Source organism: Petromyzon marinus, chromosome 30 (assembly GCF_048934315.1).
Source record: "Petromyzon marinus isolate PM22_M1 ecotype Great Lakes invasive population chromosome 30, UKy_Petmar_22M1.pri1.0, whole genome shotgun sequence".
NCBI classification, from domain to species: Eukaryota; Metazoa; Chordata; class Hyperoartia; order Petromyzontiformes; family Petromyzontidae; genus Petromyzon; species Petromyzon marinus.
Genome location: NC_133696.1, coordinates 13,002,214 through 13,022,137, shown reverse-complemented (window position 1 = coordinate 13,022,137; position 19,924 = coordinate 13,002,214). Strand labels below are relative to the sequence as shown.

The 19,924-nt window shown below is 47.6% G+C and overlaps 1 protein-coding gene across 5 annotated transcripts in view; it reads left to right on the top strand.

The window, feature by feature from the left end:
• LOC116947625 (uncharacterized) overlaps positions 1-19,443 on the top strand; it is a 40,791-nt gene extending 21,348 nt beyond the window's left edge. For 4 of the 5 annotated variants that reach the window (XM_032963592.2, XM_032963591.2, XM_032963589.2 and 1 more), the window contains exons 4-14: positions 685-884; positions 3,403-3,659; positions 4,521-4,632; positions 9,988-10,356; positions 11,207-11,506; positions 13,145-13,256; positions 14,025-14,104; positions 14,309-14,338; positions 15,670-15,834; positions 16,261-16,383; positions 18,168-19,443. In XM_032963592.2, the coding sequence (XP_032819483.1) occupies positions 685-884; positions 3,403-3,659; positions 4,521-4,632; positions 9,988-10,356; positions 11,207-11,506; positions 13,145-13,256; positions 14,025-14,104; positions 14,309-14,338; positions 15,670-15,834; positions 16,261-16,383; positions 18,168-18,283 (1,864 nt within the window). In that variant the 3' untranslated portion in view covers positions 18,284-19,443. The remainder of the gene's footprint in view (positions 1-684; positions 885-3,402; positions 3,660-4,520; positions 4,633-9,987; positions 10,357-11,206; positions 11,507-13,144; positions 13,257-14,024; positions 14,105-14,308; positions 14,339-15,669; positions 15,835-16,260; positions 16,384-18,167) is intronic. The other variant, XM_032963590.2, reaches the window with a different exon arrangement.
• The last annotated feature ends 481 nt before the right edge of the window (positions 19,444-19,924 follow it).

Sequence of the window (19,924 nt, the reverse complement as noted above, 5' to 3'; positions counted from 1 at the left end):
CGACTTATTTATACCAAAATGTATAAACGAGACGACTGTAAGTCCATATGAAGTAAAAAATGCACAATAGCCAGTTCAGAGCGGGATTACTCCGAGACCGAGAACACATTGTGCAGCCGAGGGGGTGTGCCTGATCTTCGCAGACAGCTTCAAATGTAACCACATTCTGCACGCACCTCCCCGGTGTGGGTGGTCTGGCACTACGCACGTTCGCGAATACTGGTGTCTGGCGCGTCGCGCATAGGGAATGAATACACATTGGATAGCTCGCGAATATGCGAAACTTGCAAATCCAGAACGCGCGCACAGCGAGGGTTTACTGTAATAGGAAAAGTTAATTCGGTTTGTGCTGGGAATTCTCACAGCGTTAGGTAAAAGTGCACACGTTAGAAATGTCAGAATTATTTGACCAATTACGGTTTGGCACTGCCCGTGTTGGGGTGAGCGCCTCACGAGAGAAATGTTTATTTCTTCCCACCGGTGCACGTTTACGCCTCACAACCAAACGCTTTCACCACTGGGTTAGGTATATGAGGAATAGGGCACATTCAACGTGAAGGCTGCCATCATAGCTGATATCTTTTTTGTTGTTCCACCGAATGTGTTGTTGTACGTGTGTTGAATGATTACCTCAACATTACATTTTTGTGATGTCAATTTTGCCTTCCTCTTCCACTCTCACAGCTTCTACACCGTTCGCTACCGGCAAATGACGCCTGCTGCGGCATGGTACTACCAAACGGCGATGGCGCCGCGCGTGATCATCACCCATGTGACACCAGGGACGCACTACGAAATATCGGCACGCGTTTCCGAAGGAGAGAAGGACGGGCCGTGGTGTACGCCTGTGATGACACGCACGTACGCACGAGCACATCCCGAGGGTAATTGAACACGGACGTGACGACTAGAAATCATAACTGCTGTATTAATGCGATTGTGCAGGTTGAGAGTCCCTTTATCTGTTACCAGAGACCTGGGGAATATGTGTAGTGAGTCCAACTGAGTCGCAGACGTCTTGGGAGCAACACTTTATTTCACCAACTCAACATAACATAACACAACCTACACTTGGGTGTTGAATGCCCATCTAGCCACGCTACGGCAGAACTAGACACGGTTCGCTATCCCGGCCCGGACCACAAGCTGGGTACTGAACTGCGTGGCTAGAGGCTTCGTTAACACCGACGTATATCGTCTTCACCAGCAACCCGAAGAACCCTGCGCCCCTCACGGGGTCCCCGTTATATTGGCCTGGGCTGGCTCCGCCCCTCGCCCCGCCCACCTTCTAGATCTCTCGAGCTCTTTCCCGAAGGCTCCCGAGAGCTCATTTATACCAGCGGCCCTTGACCACCGGTGGCCCCCCTCCAATATCATCCGGTCACGTGTTGGCAGGTCAACCAGCGTACCATTCCCCAACGTAACCCTGGCTGGCTGACACTCCTTCTCGCTCCCTCACCGGGAGCCCGCACCGCACACTGTACGCGGTGCCTCCGCACTGACCAGCACTCACCCAAGCCCCGCTAGGGCTGGTAAGTGGGCTACACATAATGCCAACACATTATCCGCCGTGGCTTCGTAAGCCCGACACCACACAGTGACATTCACAGTCACTACATATGCAAGGCACAAGTAAGGAAATATATCGGAAATTGTTGCAAGCCGTTGTTAAGTAACAAACAAATATAGGAAAATAATATCAGTCGAGAGCACACGTGTAGTTGTGAAGCCAAAAAAAGAATAAACTGTTCTAGATTTGAAGCTTTCGTGACTGCAAGGATCCATACTCTTTGGTTCTATTCGGTAAAGTCACGTAGGTAAAAAATTTAAACAACAAAAATCACGACGTTTCGGCCACAACACAAGCGGCCTTCATCAGGTGAAGGGACTAACCTGTCCAGCGGACAGCGTTGGAGTGAAGAAAGCCAAGCGCTGGTCGCCTCCCTTTAAGCTGTGAGGGGGCAAACAGCAAACGCCCTGACAAAGGAAATTAGCATGAAACGCACCACTGACAAAGCTTGGAATTAGCACAAGATGATAATACACCACCCTGGGAGTTTGGAATACCACTACTAGAATAAATATACTGTACCCTTGAAATTTAGATTTGAAGCTTTTTTGCCTGCAAGGATCCATACTCTGTTATTGAATTTAAATGAATAGTTGCTCTTCCTGGTTTTGAAGTGAACGTAAATCTTGTGAAGTTTCGTTTCATAAAGTAACGAGAGTTACTATAAAACGATTGTGTTCGCATTGCCTTTGTTGACTTAGTTCAACTTGAACTCGGTCGAGATCGGTCGAGCCCTGCGAGTGCTGATCTCAGCTGCCCAGCGACTGCCGGCCGCGCTGCATCCATCGTTGGTCACGTGTCACGGCGCATTCCGCGGCGGCGCTGTTGGTGCTGGTGGTGATTTACTGTTGCAGTAATATTGTGCATAATAGAGGTTTTTGGGTTGGATTTCTTGTGTTGCGATCGAAACATCGTGATCTATTATTTTTTCTACCTACGTGATTTTACCGAAAGAACCAAAGAGTATGGATTCCTGCAGTCACGAAATTTTCAAATCAAGATTATATAAATATGTCATTAAAACCCGCCACCACCTGACACAGCCAACTAGTAAGGGTTGTCACGCAAACAGATCATGCCAATTCGTCACTAGTACAGCACACCGGTGTGTTGGAGAGCCAAGCCACAACATTTACAATCTGAGTACGACGTTTCGCCGGTAATTACAACCAGCTTCATCAGGCGACAGACAGATTTGTGGAGAAGTCCACCTGTTTTGTTCCTTATATAGAGGCGTAGATGTGGTGACCACGCTTCTGCGCTCTTGCACAATGTGGGGGGGGGGGGGGGGGGGATTACTGAGGCAACGTACATTATGCATGTGCATTATGCGAGCCCTTTGAACTTGTCCTTCCTGAATATTGTGTTTATTAAAATAGCCCAAGCAACGGTAATCCTTATTGAAGTACGCTGCCCTTTGTAGGCATCTACGCCTCTATGTAAGGAACGAAACAGTAAGACTTCTCCACAAATCTGGCTGTCGCCTGATGAAGCTGGTTGTAATTACTAGCGAAACGTCATACTCAGTTTGTAAATGTTGTGGCTTGGCTCTCCAACACACCGGTGTGCTGTACTGGTGACGAATTGGAATGTTCTGTTTACATGACAACCCTTACTAGTTGGCTGTGTCGGGTGGTGGCGAGTTTTAACGACACATTTATATATTTATGCGATCTAACCCAAAAACCTCTATATTACGGCGTTATTGTAAATGTTTATATATTTACGTATATATAGTGTGACCCTTCAGGAACCTTCAACCGTCATGATTACGATTTCGTTGGAAAGGAGCTCTCACCCTGAGCACGTAATATGATCTGCATATATTTCAGAGGACCATTCCATGAGCTCGGCAAACCAGCAGACCGAGAGACGTGGGCTGCGTCCCTCGGAGTGGACTCACAAACAGGCGCTGCCCGGACGCGGCGAAAGGCTCCAGCAGCGTCGCAGGAATGAGAAAGTGACGCCAACGCAACGGCGCACGGAGGCGCACGGGGCCAACCTTGGGCCACCGCCGCTCATGGAATTTCCCGCTCCCACCACCGGTCCAAGTCCCGCGCAGCCCGACGGCTCGACGGGTCACCTGTGGGTACGCCATCGCTTTAAATCTTTCGTCCAGCGGGCAGTTTAGTCTGTTCAACTTTCAACCTCGAACATGCTCCTTGAGAAAATGGGCCAGAAATTTGCGACGTCGATGTGATTTAAGAAGGTTTGGGGGGGCTCCTGCTTTTAAACCTTTGTGCCAGGAGCCTGAGATGTGTGCCATGGCATTCTGCGTGCAATTAAAAAGGCACACACGAGTTCCTTGGCCCGAGCCCTTGGCTCCCTGCCTCTTAGTTTCACTCTGCATTCCCTCCACATCTGGTTTTGCTTTCTGCTGTAAGGGTTTTCCCATGCCGCCAACTTTCCATTAAAGCATCGAGCGAGGCTCCGTGCACCGCGCACCACTGCGCGTGGACAAAATATCACCAACTTGTGTGTGAATCATGTGAGAGTACCTGGGATGAATACAGTCTTATTATTTATTACTTGTGCTTATTTACCCAGTAAAGCCTTAATGAGGCTCAAGTCTTGTTCAGGAGGGTCCTGCCAAGTTTTTCTTCCACAGGATGCTGCTGCTGCTGTGTGTAATCCCAATAGAGTAATTAGCAGGCAATGTTTCAGCTTAAGGATGTTTGGGCCGCAGCCAGTTAGTGTTGTGTGATTTTGTAGCTCTTTTAAGCTTTTCTTGGTTTTCAGTCGAAGTCAATATGAGTTAGATGTAAATTTATTAAGCGATTAGCATGTTTTTGGTTGTTAAAAGTTAAGTCAATTGAAATATCTATAAAAACATACCTTCCCATACAGTCTTTGTTACAAAGGGTTGACATTTGACCTGTATATATAGTATTAACACAGTTTCTGCGTGTGTGTGTGTGTGTGTACGTGTGTCTTCACATGTACGCATTAGCTGATTGACACGGAACAAAACCTCCTGTTTACAAAAGACGGAAATGTGGTGTATGACGACAAAGGCCTTCCCATTAGGCTGTGTGTGGCTGAGGATGGGCACACAATCATCTGTGAGTGATTCACACTGTCACACTATCACATTGATGCATATTGTCACACTGCCACTGTGATTCACAATGTCACAGTGCACACAAACAGACTGTCGCAGAGATTCACACTGTTTGTGTGAATCACTGTGACACTATGAAAGGGTTTCACAGTGCACACAACACAGAGGCACCCTTCACTTTTGCAGGGGATGGTTCAGGCATGCCAAATTCACCATCTAAATGTAACAAACACTGTATCATCCACTTTGCAACAACAACACTAAGCACCAATTACAACATAACATCACGTATATAAGAGTAGTTTATTAGTTGCTGAATTTATATTTTTATTACGATATATTTGTTTTTAAATCCAGTACAGTTGTGAAATGTAGGAGTGTGGTTCAGTGATCAGGGGCAAGAAGAGTTAAAACGACATCGCACCGCGCTGCTCGCATCACATCCGGGAGGGCGACTCACAGTGGGTGATCCGTGAAGGAACGATGTCGAGAGAAATCGAGCATCGCGTTTTACGTTTTAGGCAAGGATGGTCTCATTTGCTAGAGTGACCTGGGTCACAAAACGACTAAGAACAATAACATCACAACTAAGTACAGCGACGAAGCAGCTAGTAATCGGAACTTCGAGGATGCGTTGCGCGAGTTAACCGTGGGACGCTGCGCGAAATGTGGTCATCGATTGTGCATGAAACCCGACCACGTTCATGTCCTCGCACGGTCGTCTCCAGCCACGTGCTCTCCTCTCGCCCTGGTTTAAATCTGGCGGCATCAACAACGAGTTTCCCGCTGCCCCTCTGCGTTTAGCCGACGCGCTGCTCTGCCCGCGCGGCCTTGTGTGGGGGCCCCGCTAGAGCTGCGCACAGAGAGCCACCTCGCTCTGATTAAATGACACAGAAACATGATACTCTTTCAAGATTTATTTATCTTCAAATGATTCTACATTCCATAACCGCGTATGAAAAAAAGTATGTGAACCTTTAGATTCAGTAACTGGTGACACCCCGTTGAGCAGCAATGACTGCCACTAAGCTTTTCCTGTAACCGTTGGTCAGTGTCACTCACATCGGATTCGATGAATTTTGGCCCATTCCTGCTTACAGAACTCCTTCAACTCGGTGACATTTGAGGGTTGCCTTGCATGGACAGCTCGCTTCAGGTCCTGCCACAACATTTCGATGGGTTTAGGTCCGGACTTTGACTCGGCCCATTGTAAAACGCATAATTTCTTCTTCTGCAGCCATTCTTTTGCAGAGCTTCTTGTATGTTTAGGATCATTGTCTTGCTGCAAGACCCACTTTTGGTTCAGCTTCAGCTCACGGATAATCTATGTGCTCTTTGGCGAACATCAGATGAGCAGCAATGTTATTTTTGGAGAGCAGTGGTTTCCTCCTTCCTATCCTTCCATGAACACCGTTCTTGTTCAGTCTTTTTCTGATGGATGCGTCATGGACACTCACATTAGCCAAGGCCAGAGTGGCCTGCAGATACTTGGATTTCTCTGGGATTCTTTGTGACTTCCTTGATGATTTTACAGTTTGTTCTTGGAGAGATTTTGGTAGGACGACCACTCATGGGTAGGATGACTGTGGTCTTGAGCTCAACCTCAAATGAGTACATGTTTCCATGTATGCAGGGATGTTGGTGAGGCATCACATTAACATGTGATCATGTATGAAAGCATGTTGGTATGACACATTGACTTGTGATCAAGTATGTAAACATGTTGACATGTCAGCGCAGTATATCAACATGTGTCAGCGTGTAGACATGCCAGCCTTGTTGGTATGTCAGCATGAAAGCATCATTCTTTCTCACATGTATGTTATGTAATTATGTTACATAATCAGACATGTTACGTAATCATGTATGGTGTCCTGTCTTCCTCAACCTGGTTCTCTGAGCAGCATCTGAATATACTTATGTGTGCCAGCAAAGCGAATGGCATGAGTTCAGCAGTTTCCACTGGGTGATGGTTTAGGAAACTAATTCTTATGCTATTTTCTCTCTCCACAAAGAGAAAAGATCCCCCCTATAGCCTTAACAGACTGTTAGGGCAAGTATTGTTAGCAAGCACCTATGAAGACCGACATGGTACACGAGGGGGTGGGTGACCAGCACCACGCCAGGCCGCCTTTGTCTCCCCAATGCCAATGTTTTAACACACTGTACCAGGTACTCATTTGAGGATGAGTCTTCCAAGGGGAAGCCCAAGACTGGTTCAGATAATCACCACTGGTGTTTGCCGCGAGCGGGAATCGAACTCGGGTCACCGGGTTCATAGCGCAGCGTAGCGCTAACCACTACACTACCGCTCCCCACTCTGCCATGCACAGAGACAGACAGACACACAGTGAAACCATTGCACTCGTGGTGTCTGTTCTGACGCTAAACGCGGGGGCTATAGGGACCGAGGGGAGGGGCCGTGTTGGAAGGAATATGAAAGGGGGGGGAGCTGTGGGGCAGTGACCTCTGGGAGGTGAACTTTGTGCCGTGCAAAGCCCCTAGCTGCGTTTCTCTTGTCCCTCGGTTCACTTCCAATTTCCTCTCGCACGACAAACACGCCGTTTTACTGAGCGCTAGCCACGTGCGTTCATTTCTAGTGAGTAAAAATAAATGAAAATAGTTGCAAGGAACAAAGTTAAATGTAAGGGGATAAAAACAATATATTTAAAGTATGAAACCAATCAATGAATCGCACCTCCGATTAGCTCGGTTGGCTACATACGGTGCGAAAGAAGTTTAAAAATATGTACATCTCTGACTGGATGCCTAACCACGATCTGTAAATAGAAAAGAGTGACGGGAAACTGACACCAAGGATACAAAACCAGCGACAATAGTCAATCATTACGGCGTCGATAAATATTGCCAGCACATTGGTGTCATAAGTGCGTGTGATGATATTTTGTCCCATCGTACTGCATCTGGAGTTTCCAGAGCTCTTTGAACCACTTCGAGCTGACCGAATAGTTTATGAGGCCAAATTCGGTTATGGGTAAAAAAAAAATTGAGCAAAGTATTTTTCCACATGTTTTCCCAATCGTGAAGCTCCGGTAAGTGTCCGAGTAATGGTAATAAATGAATGAGAACACTGCTGCTGCTTGCGGGGATGAATCGGTTCACTGCATTCCAGACCTTGACTCCCAGTAGAAAAAAAAACAACGCCACAACATGTGAGCTGTGATCCCAAACATATGCAATGAAAGTATGGAAACAGATGAATTTCCGCGTTTTCTAACGCATCGCGGCTACGGACGGTTTCGACAAAGTGGGCCTAAACGCCGTGTAATTGTTGTTATCCCTGCAAAAGATGACCATCGGCTGCTACCCAACAGTGTTCACGGTAGCGTTTAAGAGAAACGTTGACCAGTACCTTGCAACTGCAGCAGGGCCTACGGGGTGTGAGAGGGCCCCAGGTGCTGGGGGTTGAACAGGAGGCCCCATTCTATTCCTTGAGCAGGCCCCCCCCACGCAATGCCACCCACGCCACTGACTTGATTAATAACATTTCAACAGCACAGTTGGAGAGTCATATTTATGACATTCACCCCCTCTATTTAAAACCAAAACAGGAGGTGGATTGCGCCACAATTCTGGCCGTCACATGATGATGCTGGTGGTTGTAATTACCGACGAAAAGTCACGGTTACTCGAATTTTAAATGTCGTGGGTTTACTCTCGAACTGGTAGCTAATTGGCATGATTTGTTTACATCACAAACCTTACTAATTGATTGTGTCGGTGGTGGCGGATTTAATGACGCATTTATATCTATGTGATCTAACCCAAAAACCTCTTATGGATAATATTAGTAGCGAAAGCCTACATGTTAAACGAACAGTTGAGTAGGTATGAGTCTGCATTTTATTGACAAATCCATCCTTTAAATGATGATGCTATGAATGGTTTAAATTTATAAAGCTTCTGTAAAAAATATATATGTTAGTGTGAATTACTCTTTGGTCCTTTCGGTAATGTCACGTAGAAATAAAATAAAAAATAGAATACGACGTTTCGATTGCAACACAAGCAACCGTCATCAGGTGTGAATGAATGCAAGATCGGAGAGAGACACATATACAGAGAGAGACACAGAGAGAGAGAGACAAACACACAGAGACACAGAGAGAGACATACATGGGGGAGAGACACATAGACACACACACAGAAAGAGACACACAGAGAAACCGCCTCTGTGACGCGGCATTATGTATAGAGAGAGGGGGGGGGGCAGAGAAATTAGTATGTCAATGAGAGCGGTAGGAGGAGAGAAATTGGAAGTTGACAAATCTAGTAAAATTTAGAGAGCGGTAGGGGGAGAGAAATTGAGTAATTCCTGCAGTCACGAAAGCTTCAAATCAAGTTTGAACCACCTCTTCGGGGAGGATTTCCACACAACACATACTTAAACTTCAAATTTATCAATCTTTGGAAGAACGTAATCAACCAGGTAAAGTGTTAACTGTTGTGTTAGTCGACTCTCTGTGTTGCATTGCATTACATTTCTAAGTTTACTTGGTTTGTTTTCTCAAACTTCCAATTTCTCTCCTCCTACCACTCTCATTGACATGTTAATTTCTCTGCCCCACCCCCCTCTCTATATATAATGCCTCGTCACAGAGGCGTTGTTTCTCTGTGTGTCTCTCTCTGCGTGTGTGTCTCTCTATGTGTCTCTCTCTGTGTGTCTCTCTCTGTGTGTCTCTCTCTGTGTGTCTCTCTCCGTGTCTGTGTTTGTCTCTCTCTGTATATGTGTTTCTCTCCGAGCTTGCATTCATTCACACATGATGATATGTTGCTTGTGTTGCAATTGAAACGTCGTATTCTATTATTTATTTTATTTTCTTTCTACGTGACTTTACCGAAAGAACCAAAGAGTAATTCCTGCAGTCACGAAAGCTTCAAATTCAGTTTTAGTGTGAATTAGTTCAAATTTGTTGATTTATTTTCAAAAGAGACTTCCACCCATGTGACTCTGTGTGACCACCTAAATTTTAGGTAAATTTCTGGTGAATGCCACAGATGACAATTAGCAGCGCTCGGTGAGTGGTTGTGTCATTTGAGCAGAGCAGTGTTCAGCAGCTATAATCAAAGATTAAAAAAAAAACTTTCAACGTGGAAAGAAAATATTTAGGAACCAACCTTTAAACTTAAACAGTATATTGTTGGTTTTACAAATTGTTGTTTAAGCCCAACGGTAAATAATCGCAACTGCATTTTCCTGTTTGAATCGTTCCCCAACGATATAACAACCTTGCGTGTTGTCGCCACCTGCGTCACGGTAAACACTCATTGTGTTTGCTCTCGCGTGCGCTTCGTGCGCGTCCCAGCGAGCTCATGTTCATCATCCGCGCGTGAGTCCCGTGTGCAGCGGAAGCCCGGCAGCCCGTGCTGACGCGCGCAGGCACGCTCGTCGCCGGATTCGACGGCCGAGCGGCCGGCGACGGAAATAAAACCGGGCCAAGCCACTCGGAGTCTGAGAGAGGCCTCCTCCGTGCCGCCGGCGTCGTCCTGCACGCGAGCGCCCGGCTTGCCACCCCGGGCGGTCGCGCGGAGGACGACGGCGGCGGCGGCGGCGGTCGGCACACGGCACCGGCCGTAGCGCTAGCGCCAGGGTCGGAGTTCGTCGATGGAGACGAAGGCAGTGTATCGGACGGTGTGGCGGTGGGCTACGGAACGGCTCCACGGGAGACGGAGGAGGGCGCTGCGGACGGCTCTCCACCCTCAGGTGGAGCTGCGATCGCCGTTGTCGCGATTCGCTCACGTCCGACTTCGCGCGTTACGGGAGCCCGTTATGTTGAAACGCGATCGTCAGTTTAACATGTAGGCGATCGTATTTGCTTCTCCTCTTGTAAGCGGTGTAGCAGGAGGCAGGGTGGTGCAGTGGTGACACCTGGGTTTGACTCTTTTTCAGGAGGGTATGGATTTTCTGGGTAAATAAGTCATATTTCATCAAGTCATACATTGTATTTATTGAGTCGACTTTCAGGGGCTTTTCAATGTATGTCACTGTTTGATATGTTATATTAGCTGCATAGTCTTAATAAATTAAAATCGAAATTTTTAAGTCACCAACTCACTCCCACTGGGTGAGGGAGTCGGGGAGAGCGGCTGCCAAATGCCATACAAGGAGACCACCTCAGTGGTGATGTTGGCTTGACGTTCAAGTGACCGGGAGCAAATCGTTCTCGTGTCTTGTCCATCTCATCACCCAGCATTCATTTCTGTGTGGTCCTCATTATTATTCGCTTCAGAATCTGATCAGATCTGATATATATTTTTCAATGTTAAGTTAAAACCTGGTCACCCCTTCCGATTGGCTGATTGAACCATCTTCATCCAGATGATTGATAGAAGCCAGGTTTCATGATTTACTTGCTCGTTCTGTTTGTGCCAATACGCACCTTTTACTCTCGTATACCATACGATGCCCTGCTGAAGAGAGGGTGCAATCCCTAATGATGGTATCGGCACTCTTGTGTGGTAGGCATACTATGTTCACAGTGTGCAGGTGTGGCTTGGCCTGTAGCCATGACGGTGCGTGACAATGAAAGCGTTGCGTGTGGCTCTCATTGCAGAGCCACGTGTGAAGTTGCTGAAGAAGGAAGCGGGGTCACTCTGTTCCATCTCCGATGCTCTCGAGCAGATCCAGAACCATTTGGAAACCAAGAAAAACATTCAGCTTTCAAGAACCTTTAGGTATTTAAGGGACACAAAAATAGAAGAGAGCTCTGGAAAAGTAACGATTGCTGGCACGATGGGAGCACAGCCAATCGAGCCTATAGTCGTGGCTGTTGAAGGCTGCCCCTCCTTCGTGGTCTTGGAATGGAGCCCCGAGGAGATGCCTCCTGGGGAGACGGACAATGGCAGTGCTACCGGTAAGAATCGTTCCGCTGCACACCTCGCTATCAGCAACTGCATCTTTGTGCCATCACTGGCATCATCGCGGCCAACCTACATAACGAATAGTCAAAACAACTCTGTGGTTAGACCCAGGTCTGAGGAATTCATTTGGGGCACGTGTGGAACTGCTGTAGCGTTGCACACACACACAGCCGTGCGGCACTCTCGTGCACGGTAGAGGAACACAGTGGAGCTGCCTTCACATCTGCCTGGATACTTTCGGTGTCTGCGGGAGAGTTTTTCTGACGAAGGCGTAAAGTCTGGCTCATAATACCGAATACAATGGAAAACCACCACCTGAAGGTTTGGTTAAGAATGTTGTACGACGGAGGGCATGCGGTAGGAATGACCCTGTGATCGAGCGGGCGTGAGTTGGCCTCGCTCCAAAACCCGGCTCGCTTTCTGGCTTCCACTCACAACTTTGAGTCATGGATGCACGAAATGGGGCCTCTAATGTTCCTATCTCATGACAATGCCTCAGGAAAAATATTAGCAAAACAACGGCCACGTGTAACATGTTTACTCGACTACTTTAGACGCCTGTCAGAGAGACTCCGCAGGAACACACAGCAGGGTGTGTGAGCCCTAGGGCAGTTTGAAAGCAGAGCCGGAATTATAACGATGAAATAAAGAGGAGGCCGAAAGCAGAGTTGGAGTGCTTCTGTAAATCTGAACTCCGTCATGAGCAGGAACGCAGCGGTGTGCCTAGAGAGCAGAGTTTGTATTCAGTGTGCACTGCCTGCCACGACAAGTGGCTTAGAAACACGATCACGAATGAAAATTATGGAACAAAAGCTGAGAGTGTCCTAAGAGGCGTGGAGAGATGTATGCTTGGAATTACTATAAACCAAACTAAACTTTTAATTTTATTTTACCAGGCAAGGCCCACTGAGCTATGTCGCTTGTTTTTCAGAAGTGGCCTGGCTACAAATGACAGCTCAACGAAGTGCCTTATCATGTGAAAATGTATAGCAGCCAAATACTCTAAACGCGTGTTTCTAGATTTGGAGGGAAAAACTGGAGGACCCGGAGAAAAATCCACGCGACCACTGGTAGAGAGAATGCAAACTCCAAATATTCAGGCGTCAGGGTCGGGTTCGAACCCACGACATCTCACCACATGTGGATTAGAGGGTTTGGGCAGTACACGTCGTTAGCAGGGATGATGGCTGATAGTCCAAAATAATAACGGAGTGGCGGCCAACTCATCCGAGAAGCCACCCACCGTGGAGACGGAATGATGAAGTCAGGTGCTAGACAGATTGTTACATCGCAGGATCATGAGAGGTGGCTGCAGCTTGGAGAGGCCTTCATCCAGCAGTGGATTGACCATAGCCGATGATGAGGGTGTGATACACTTTCAGAAATGGGTAAGCGTAAAAATGTGTTTTATTTGAAGACATTGGTACGTTTTGTTCCCTCGGATGGAGGCAGTTCCCGTGCTCCTTGGCTCGAGTCCTCCTCGGTCGGGGTCCCTTGTGTTTCTCGCGGCAAAAACAAAAACCCAAGCACTCACCTGGCATCGCCAGGCTTCGATGCGACACCGAGTATCGGCCACTCGTTACTGGAGTTTAACGGTGGGTTTTGTTTTCTCCGTATGTGTGTGTGAACAGGTTACGTGGTCCAAGTAGCGAATTCATCAGGGATGAACCAACACAGATGGCTCACAGCGGGATTCACCAACAGCAGTTTTCTCCCAGTGGAGAACCTCCAACCCAACGAGAAGTAGAGAATCCACACCCACATGGCAGCGGCGCACTCTAGAACCTATAGAGGGAACTTTACTCCGCTTTTTACCACTGCAGCTGGTATAGTCATTATCATCATCATCATCGCAACTGTTCATAATGATTCACGGCCAACCGAGGGTGGATAGAACCGTGCAGATATATTTCCCTCACGTTTTTACGTTGAATGGAAAAAAGACGCCTATGCACGCAGATCAGAATGAGCTCGCAAGATGCTCACATTTCTTTCTCGTTTTGTGATTCTGAAATTACACACGGAGTAATTTCCTCCTCGGGTACGTTTGTAATTTGGCCGCTTCACATTGACGTCTACCGCGACAAACACGAGGGACCCCGACCGAGGAGGACTCGAGCCAAGGAGCACGGGAACTGCCTTCATTCGAGGGAACAAAGCTCCACGAGTACCAATGTCTTTAATAAAAAAAAATCACTCTTACACATTACTGAAAGTGTATCACACCCTTATCATCGGCTATGGTCAATCCACTGCTGGATGAAGGCCTCCACAAGCTGCCGCCACCTCTCACGATCCTGCGGTGTAACAATCCGTCCAGATATGACAACGGCAAACTTACAGCAGTGAAGCAGACGTGATATTTCTCCAATTTCGCTCAATGTATACTGCGTACGTCCTTTCACGTGTACGTTTTCCTCGGATCTCCCTTGCAAAACAAATGTGTTGGGTCAATGGCATGCCGCACGTTGGTAACGTTCAATTCACTCTGAACGCTGCATTTTATTTCAGATACTTCTTCAAAGTTAAAATCGACAGCCAATCAAAGCCTGAGGTCTCCTCGAATATTGTGACGTTTGTCACCGGATCAGGTAATTAACACGACGGGAAAATTGGCTGCACCACACTTCAATGACTTTAGCCTTAGGGATCATTTAACAAAGCATGATGTTTATTTGCCTCAGAGTGGACTGACAAGTCTCTACATTGCAAAGCCTTGCCAATCAATATTCTGTCGCTTAAACCCACGTTTGTTAAACTCTATACCACCAAAGTGATATATTTTTTATTTGCAGAGAGCAAGGAAGTTGCTGACAAGTCTGCAGGTAAGGTGATGTTTTTTTAAATAGCATTCGTGTGAATTTGCGTTAATCTAGTTTCAAAGCGGTGCTGCTGCTACTGTACTTCACCTTCACAGCACGGAGCACTCCGCCATGCGGCTCTGTCTGGGTATTATTTATTTTAGTCAACATTTTTTGGCTGGAAAAATACCAGTGAGATGGTAACAGACTCGCAAATTGGTGCCTCCGCTATCGGGGCGGGAGAAGCCGCGAGTGGACGCTGCCTTCTCCACCGTGTTGTTCAATTTGTACGTAGAGAATGTCGAGTTATCGTGCACCTCCTATGAGCACGGTTGGCTACGTATGGTGTGAACGAAGTTCAGCATACATACTTCACCTTCTGATGGAAATCACAGTTAACGGGCTTCATGTCTGTGTCCGTATCACGAGCGCATTCAGCAGAGCTGTCCCTAGGATACGGAGGTTTGGGGCGACCGCACCGGGCCCCATGCGTTGGGGGGCCCCGCGCTTCGACGTCACGGTGTCCAATGTGATAGTTCCCATTTAGTTTGAAGGCGTAAGGGGGCAGTGGGATTTGGGGGGGGGGGAGCCCACACAGCGTGATTTGCCCCTGGCCCCGCACCCCCCTATGGAAGGCCCTGGCCTTTATTGATCTTCGTGTTGGTTGCTCTGCACGGCACGTCCCAGCTTGGCCTGTGTCATTTCACCAAAACATTATTGGGATGTGCATAGTTACGCCAGTGTGCGCGCCATTGGACAGTCTTTGTATTTTATGGCCCAAAACATTGTTTTTAGCTGTAATGAAATGAAAGCTGGTGAGGTCATTATCCTTCACCAAGTTTGTGTGTGTGCATTGTCTAAGTTTTGGCTGGACGGTCTCCCGTTCAGAAGGCAGCCTGTGCCTCGTGCTGGTCGGTAGCCGCCCGCTGTGATTGAGTAAGGTTGCCTACTTGGCAGTGTCGACGGGCTCACACAGGAACAGCTGTGAGAAGACTTAAAATCCCAAACAGGCTGGGGGTTGGCTGCCTGTTGGCCCATAATTTGAAATGTCGACACGCCACGATTGCCACCGTGGCATTGTGCAATTCCCTCTGCAGCCTCGGCGTGGCCAGGGAAGATGCCCCCCCCACCCCCCAACACACTCGCTTGAACGTGGAGATATTTTCACTCTTGAGATCACTGACTGCAGAGTGAGATCTGACCACTCTGCCGTGGTTGGGGGGGGGGGGGCGAATGAGTTTTAACAAGGCGGAGCGTGGCTTTGCTTCTGCTGCTTTTGCCGCTGCTGATGTGTGCATCACTGTTCATGAAACATGCTAGCCCCTGTTTGCTATATCCGTTGCATACGCGTGCAGGAATGTCATCCGTGTGGACCCCATTTGCATTCCATGCGGATCCCGGCGCACCCAGCGCCTGCGTCGGGAAGCGCTACGTGAAGCGCACACTGCAGAACAAGCTCGTGGGCGTGTCGCTGTGCAACTCCCTCCGCTACAAGATCTACCTGGGGGAAGACCTCCGGGGTAACCACGCATCACTCGGTCACTCAGCCCCCATCGCAGTCCCAGTTCCATCACTCAGGCAGTCCCCATCGCAGTGACCTATGCGCTGCAACCACAGCTGCCATCTGTATTCAATTACTCAATCGGGATTATGCATGGCAACCGCTGCCCCCCAACTGATAGACTAAAGCTCGCTTACAGGCCAGGTGCTGAGTCATATTTTGCTGCACAGGGACAGCTGCCACTGGGGATGCCCAAGAGTAAGGGCATTCTATCAAACCCAAATCATGATCGTAGGAACTGCAAGACCGTCCCCGCCGAACACAGCTCTCAGAACGCAAACTTTTTTTCCACCTTAGGAGGAATGCACTCTGACCACAGGGCTGGACAGCCACATTAAGGGCAATAATAATGATGAACCCCCGTGTGTTGTGTTTCGTGACCCAGGCACGTTTTATGCCTTGGGAGATGCTGACGGACGTGGTGAGGACCACTGCGAGTTTGTGGACTCCCCGTGGGATGGGAAAACGGGACCATTGCAGCCACTGGATAACCTCGCAAGCATAGACGGTGAGTGCACAGGGAGGCCTCGCCAAGGCACCAGAGCGCGATAGAGTGAGCCCCGTTAAATCTGGAGGGATTGTGCGCGCGTGAGCCCAACGCAGCCAAATGGGGAGCAATGAACAGCCAATGGAAAGCGTCGATTCCATAAACAGTTGCATGTGAATCGTTGTTGCCGAGCTTGGGATTGAGCTGTCACGGGTTCAAGAATAGGGGATCTATACATCAATTCCAGACACCCCGCCATCAAATTCACCATGGAAGTGGAGAAAGATGGCAAGCTACCATTCTTGGATGTTCTGTTTGAAAGGAGACCTGGTGGCTCATTGGGGCATTCTGTCTACAGGAAACCCACCCACACAGATTCCTACTTGAAGCCTGATTCCCACCACCACCCAGCTCAAAAGAATTATCTCATCAAAACGTTATACCACAGGGCTCATTGCATTTCGGACCAACACCACCTGACCAGTGAATTAATACATGGACACCTGGCCCTCAAGAGAAATGGATACTCTGACCGTACCATCCGCCAAGCTGTTTCTCCCTCCATACAGAAACAACCACTTGATACTCCGGTCAAAACCATCACACTACCATATATAGCAGGCGTTACTAAAAAGATCTCCAAAATTCTAAACAAACACAAGATCCTGGTCCGGTTCAATACAGTACACAAAATCCGTGACCTGATCCCATCCGTGAAGGATGTCATCCCTGACTTACAGTACCCCGGAGTTTACAAATTGAGTTGTACCTGCGGTGATTGCTATATCGGGGAGACGAAACGACATATCTCTAACGGAATTCGCGAGCACAAATCAGATCTGAAACACGGCAGAACGAATTCATCTGCTGTGGCTGATCATTGTTACAACGCTATGGGTGATCATGAGATTGTCTTCTCCGATACCAAGGTTCTCTGTAAACCTACAGGTTATCACCAGAGATTTGTCCACGAAGCCATTCAGATATACAAACACAGGCATAACTTCAACCGAGAGGATGGTTTCAAATTAAGCAACCATTGGAAAGACGTTTTCAATCATACCAAACGTCAACTAATTTCTAACAGCAATTTCAAGTAATGGTATACCAAGCATATTCCTTCCGAACTTTCTATTAAACCCTTTTCTCTACTCTACCCTGACAGCACATTCTTGCCGATCTTTAATTTTTTTCCGTTTCTATTGCACACACACAGTGACCCATCCTCCGCACCCTCTACACAAAAACATGCTAATCCTCCAGCTAATTTTCTGACTTTAACACCCTGCTGCTTCAACACTTTAACACAGCTATTTTTGATATGTAAACTCCTTTGTCAAGGCGCCCTGCTCCTCCCATCGAGCTTAAAAGACGCTGCGAATCTTAGCAGCGGTCATTGAAGTGCTGTCGTCCCGACAGTTCTGTTCCTTCACCTGAAGAAGGCCACTTGTGTTGTGGCCGAACGTCGTGATTTTTGTTGTTTTATTTTTTACCTACGTGACTTTACCGAATAGAACCAAAGAGTATGGATCCTTGCAGTCACGAAAGCTTCAAATCTAGAATAGGGGATCTAGCAATGGGGCTTGAGCATGGAATTGAAATCGCTATTATTTCTATCCATTTCCTGTTCCATAACTCGGCCCAGGGTAGCCTTACTTGGGCACGACTCGCCTACTTCACACTGTCATATCCCTCCATACTCCACGGACTCATTCGCCACCCTTCACATTCCCGCGACGCCACGGTAACATGACGTACGCGCATGTGTGTGGTGTCCCCACGTCGTCGTCATCGTGCTCTGTCAGGGTACCATCGCAGCAAGAGGCAGCAGAGGCTGACCCGAGGCGTGTTGGGGCCCGAGTCCGGGCTGTACCACGCGGACTGGTACGAGTGTGGGGTCGCCATCCCTGGCGCCTGGTGACGACGGTGGGAGAGCGGGCGTCGTGTCTGTGTGCCGTCTGATCTACAGCGACTTTGACTCAAGATATATTTTAACGGTACGCATGTACTCATGTATACGGTCCAGCGTAATGAATTTCGAACCGTGTATAAATCTATCAAGGACCTTTCCTGCATTCTCATTCCATTGTTATTCTGCTTTGTCTCATAAAATAATATGTTTCACTTGCGAATCTGTTTATTTTACAAAACCGCAAATGGCATTGCGTGGCCACTTCACTAAGCAGCGGTACAGCCACATTATTGTCCCACCTCCATTCCCACATGGCCGTACCACGGTGATGTGTTGTATGACATGAGCTGCTTTGTAAAAAGCTGTAGGGAGTGCCGCAGTGGAGAGCCTAATCCTCTGCCACTGGGAGTCTGAACACGCCTGCATGTTGTTCGCAGGTTCGATCCCGATTCTGACGCATGTATATTTGGAGTTTGATTTTCTCCCCGTGGTCTGGTTAATTTTCCCTCCACATTTAGAGACGCGCGTTTAGAGTATTTGGCTGCTATACATTTCCACATGATCAGCCACTTCATTGAGCTGTGATCCGTGGGCAGTTCGCTTGTGTAAAAGAGCTACATAGTTCAGTGGGCCTTTACCTGGTGAAATTAAAAAAAACCTTATTAGTAATCGTCTATCTGTGCCCAAGCCACGTGGAAGTGCTGCCACCTGCTGAATCTTTCGGTAATAGCAGCCCAGCCAGTCGGAGAGTGGAGTGGCCGAGACTACAGCTGCACGTAGGGGCAGGCACATTGTGGTCGATTACAGCATGGCCATTGTTTGTTATGGCTTCAACTGCAAACACATCTGACGTGGTGCCATCGCATTTCAATCCCGGAATCATTAGGTTGGTTCTCTGTGTCTTTTGTGTGTCCAATTTAATTCGCTTTCTTTGTATTATACACTTGCAACGTTGTGCATGAAAAATGCATAGATATGCAAATTAGTTGCATTCCTCTTGATCTACACACAGCTGTTTGTTTTGCCTATGATGTTGCTCCCTTCTAATAATAATCAGAAGGTGGAGTGTTTTGCAGCTAATTCCAACAGTGTGCATTCTATGTTGTTGTACCGGACAGTTGCAGTACGTATCTTATCATTGCATAAAATAAAAATGTTCATGCAGCATACATGGTGAGCGTGTTATTATTGAAGAGATAACAGTTATTTGGTTATTTAGGAAATGTATTTAATCAGCTATGTCATTTGCGCGATGGATTCCACAAATAGCAGCACCTTTACTACTCCAAAATCAAATATTCAATTCGGTCAATTGTATGATTCACAATATACGTTGGCAGAGAGCTAACAGCTGATGATTTGTCACAATTTTGCTTGGGCTCTTCAACTCTCCTTTGGTTTTGTTCATAAACCAAATGATTTGCCCCCACGTGACAACTTTTCCCGCACCTCCGATGAGCACGGTTGGCTACGTCCAGTGCGAAAGAAGTTCAACATTGCTCTCCGATAACGCAGCAGTAGTTGCGTTCCTGAAGAACACCGCGTTATGGGAAAATCGCGTTATAATAAATAAATAATACGGGGTAAAGCACAGCGATAACGCGTGAAATGCGTACGCAGGTTGAACAAAGACTGAGGCGCGTGGGTAGC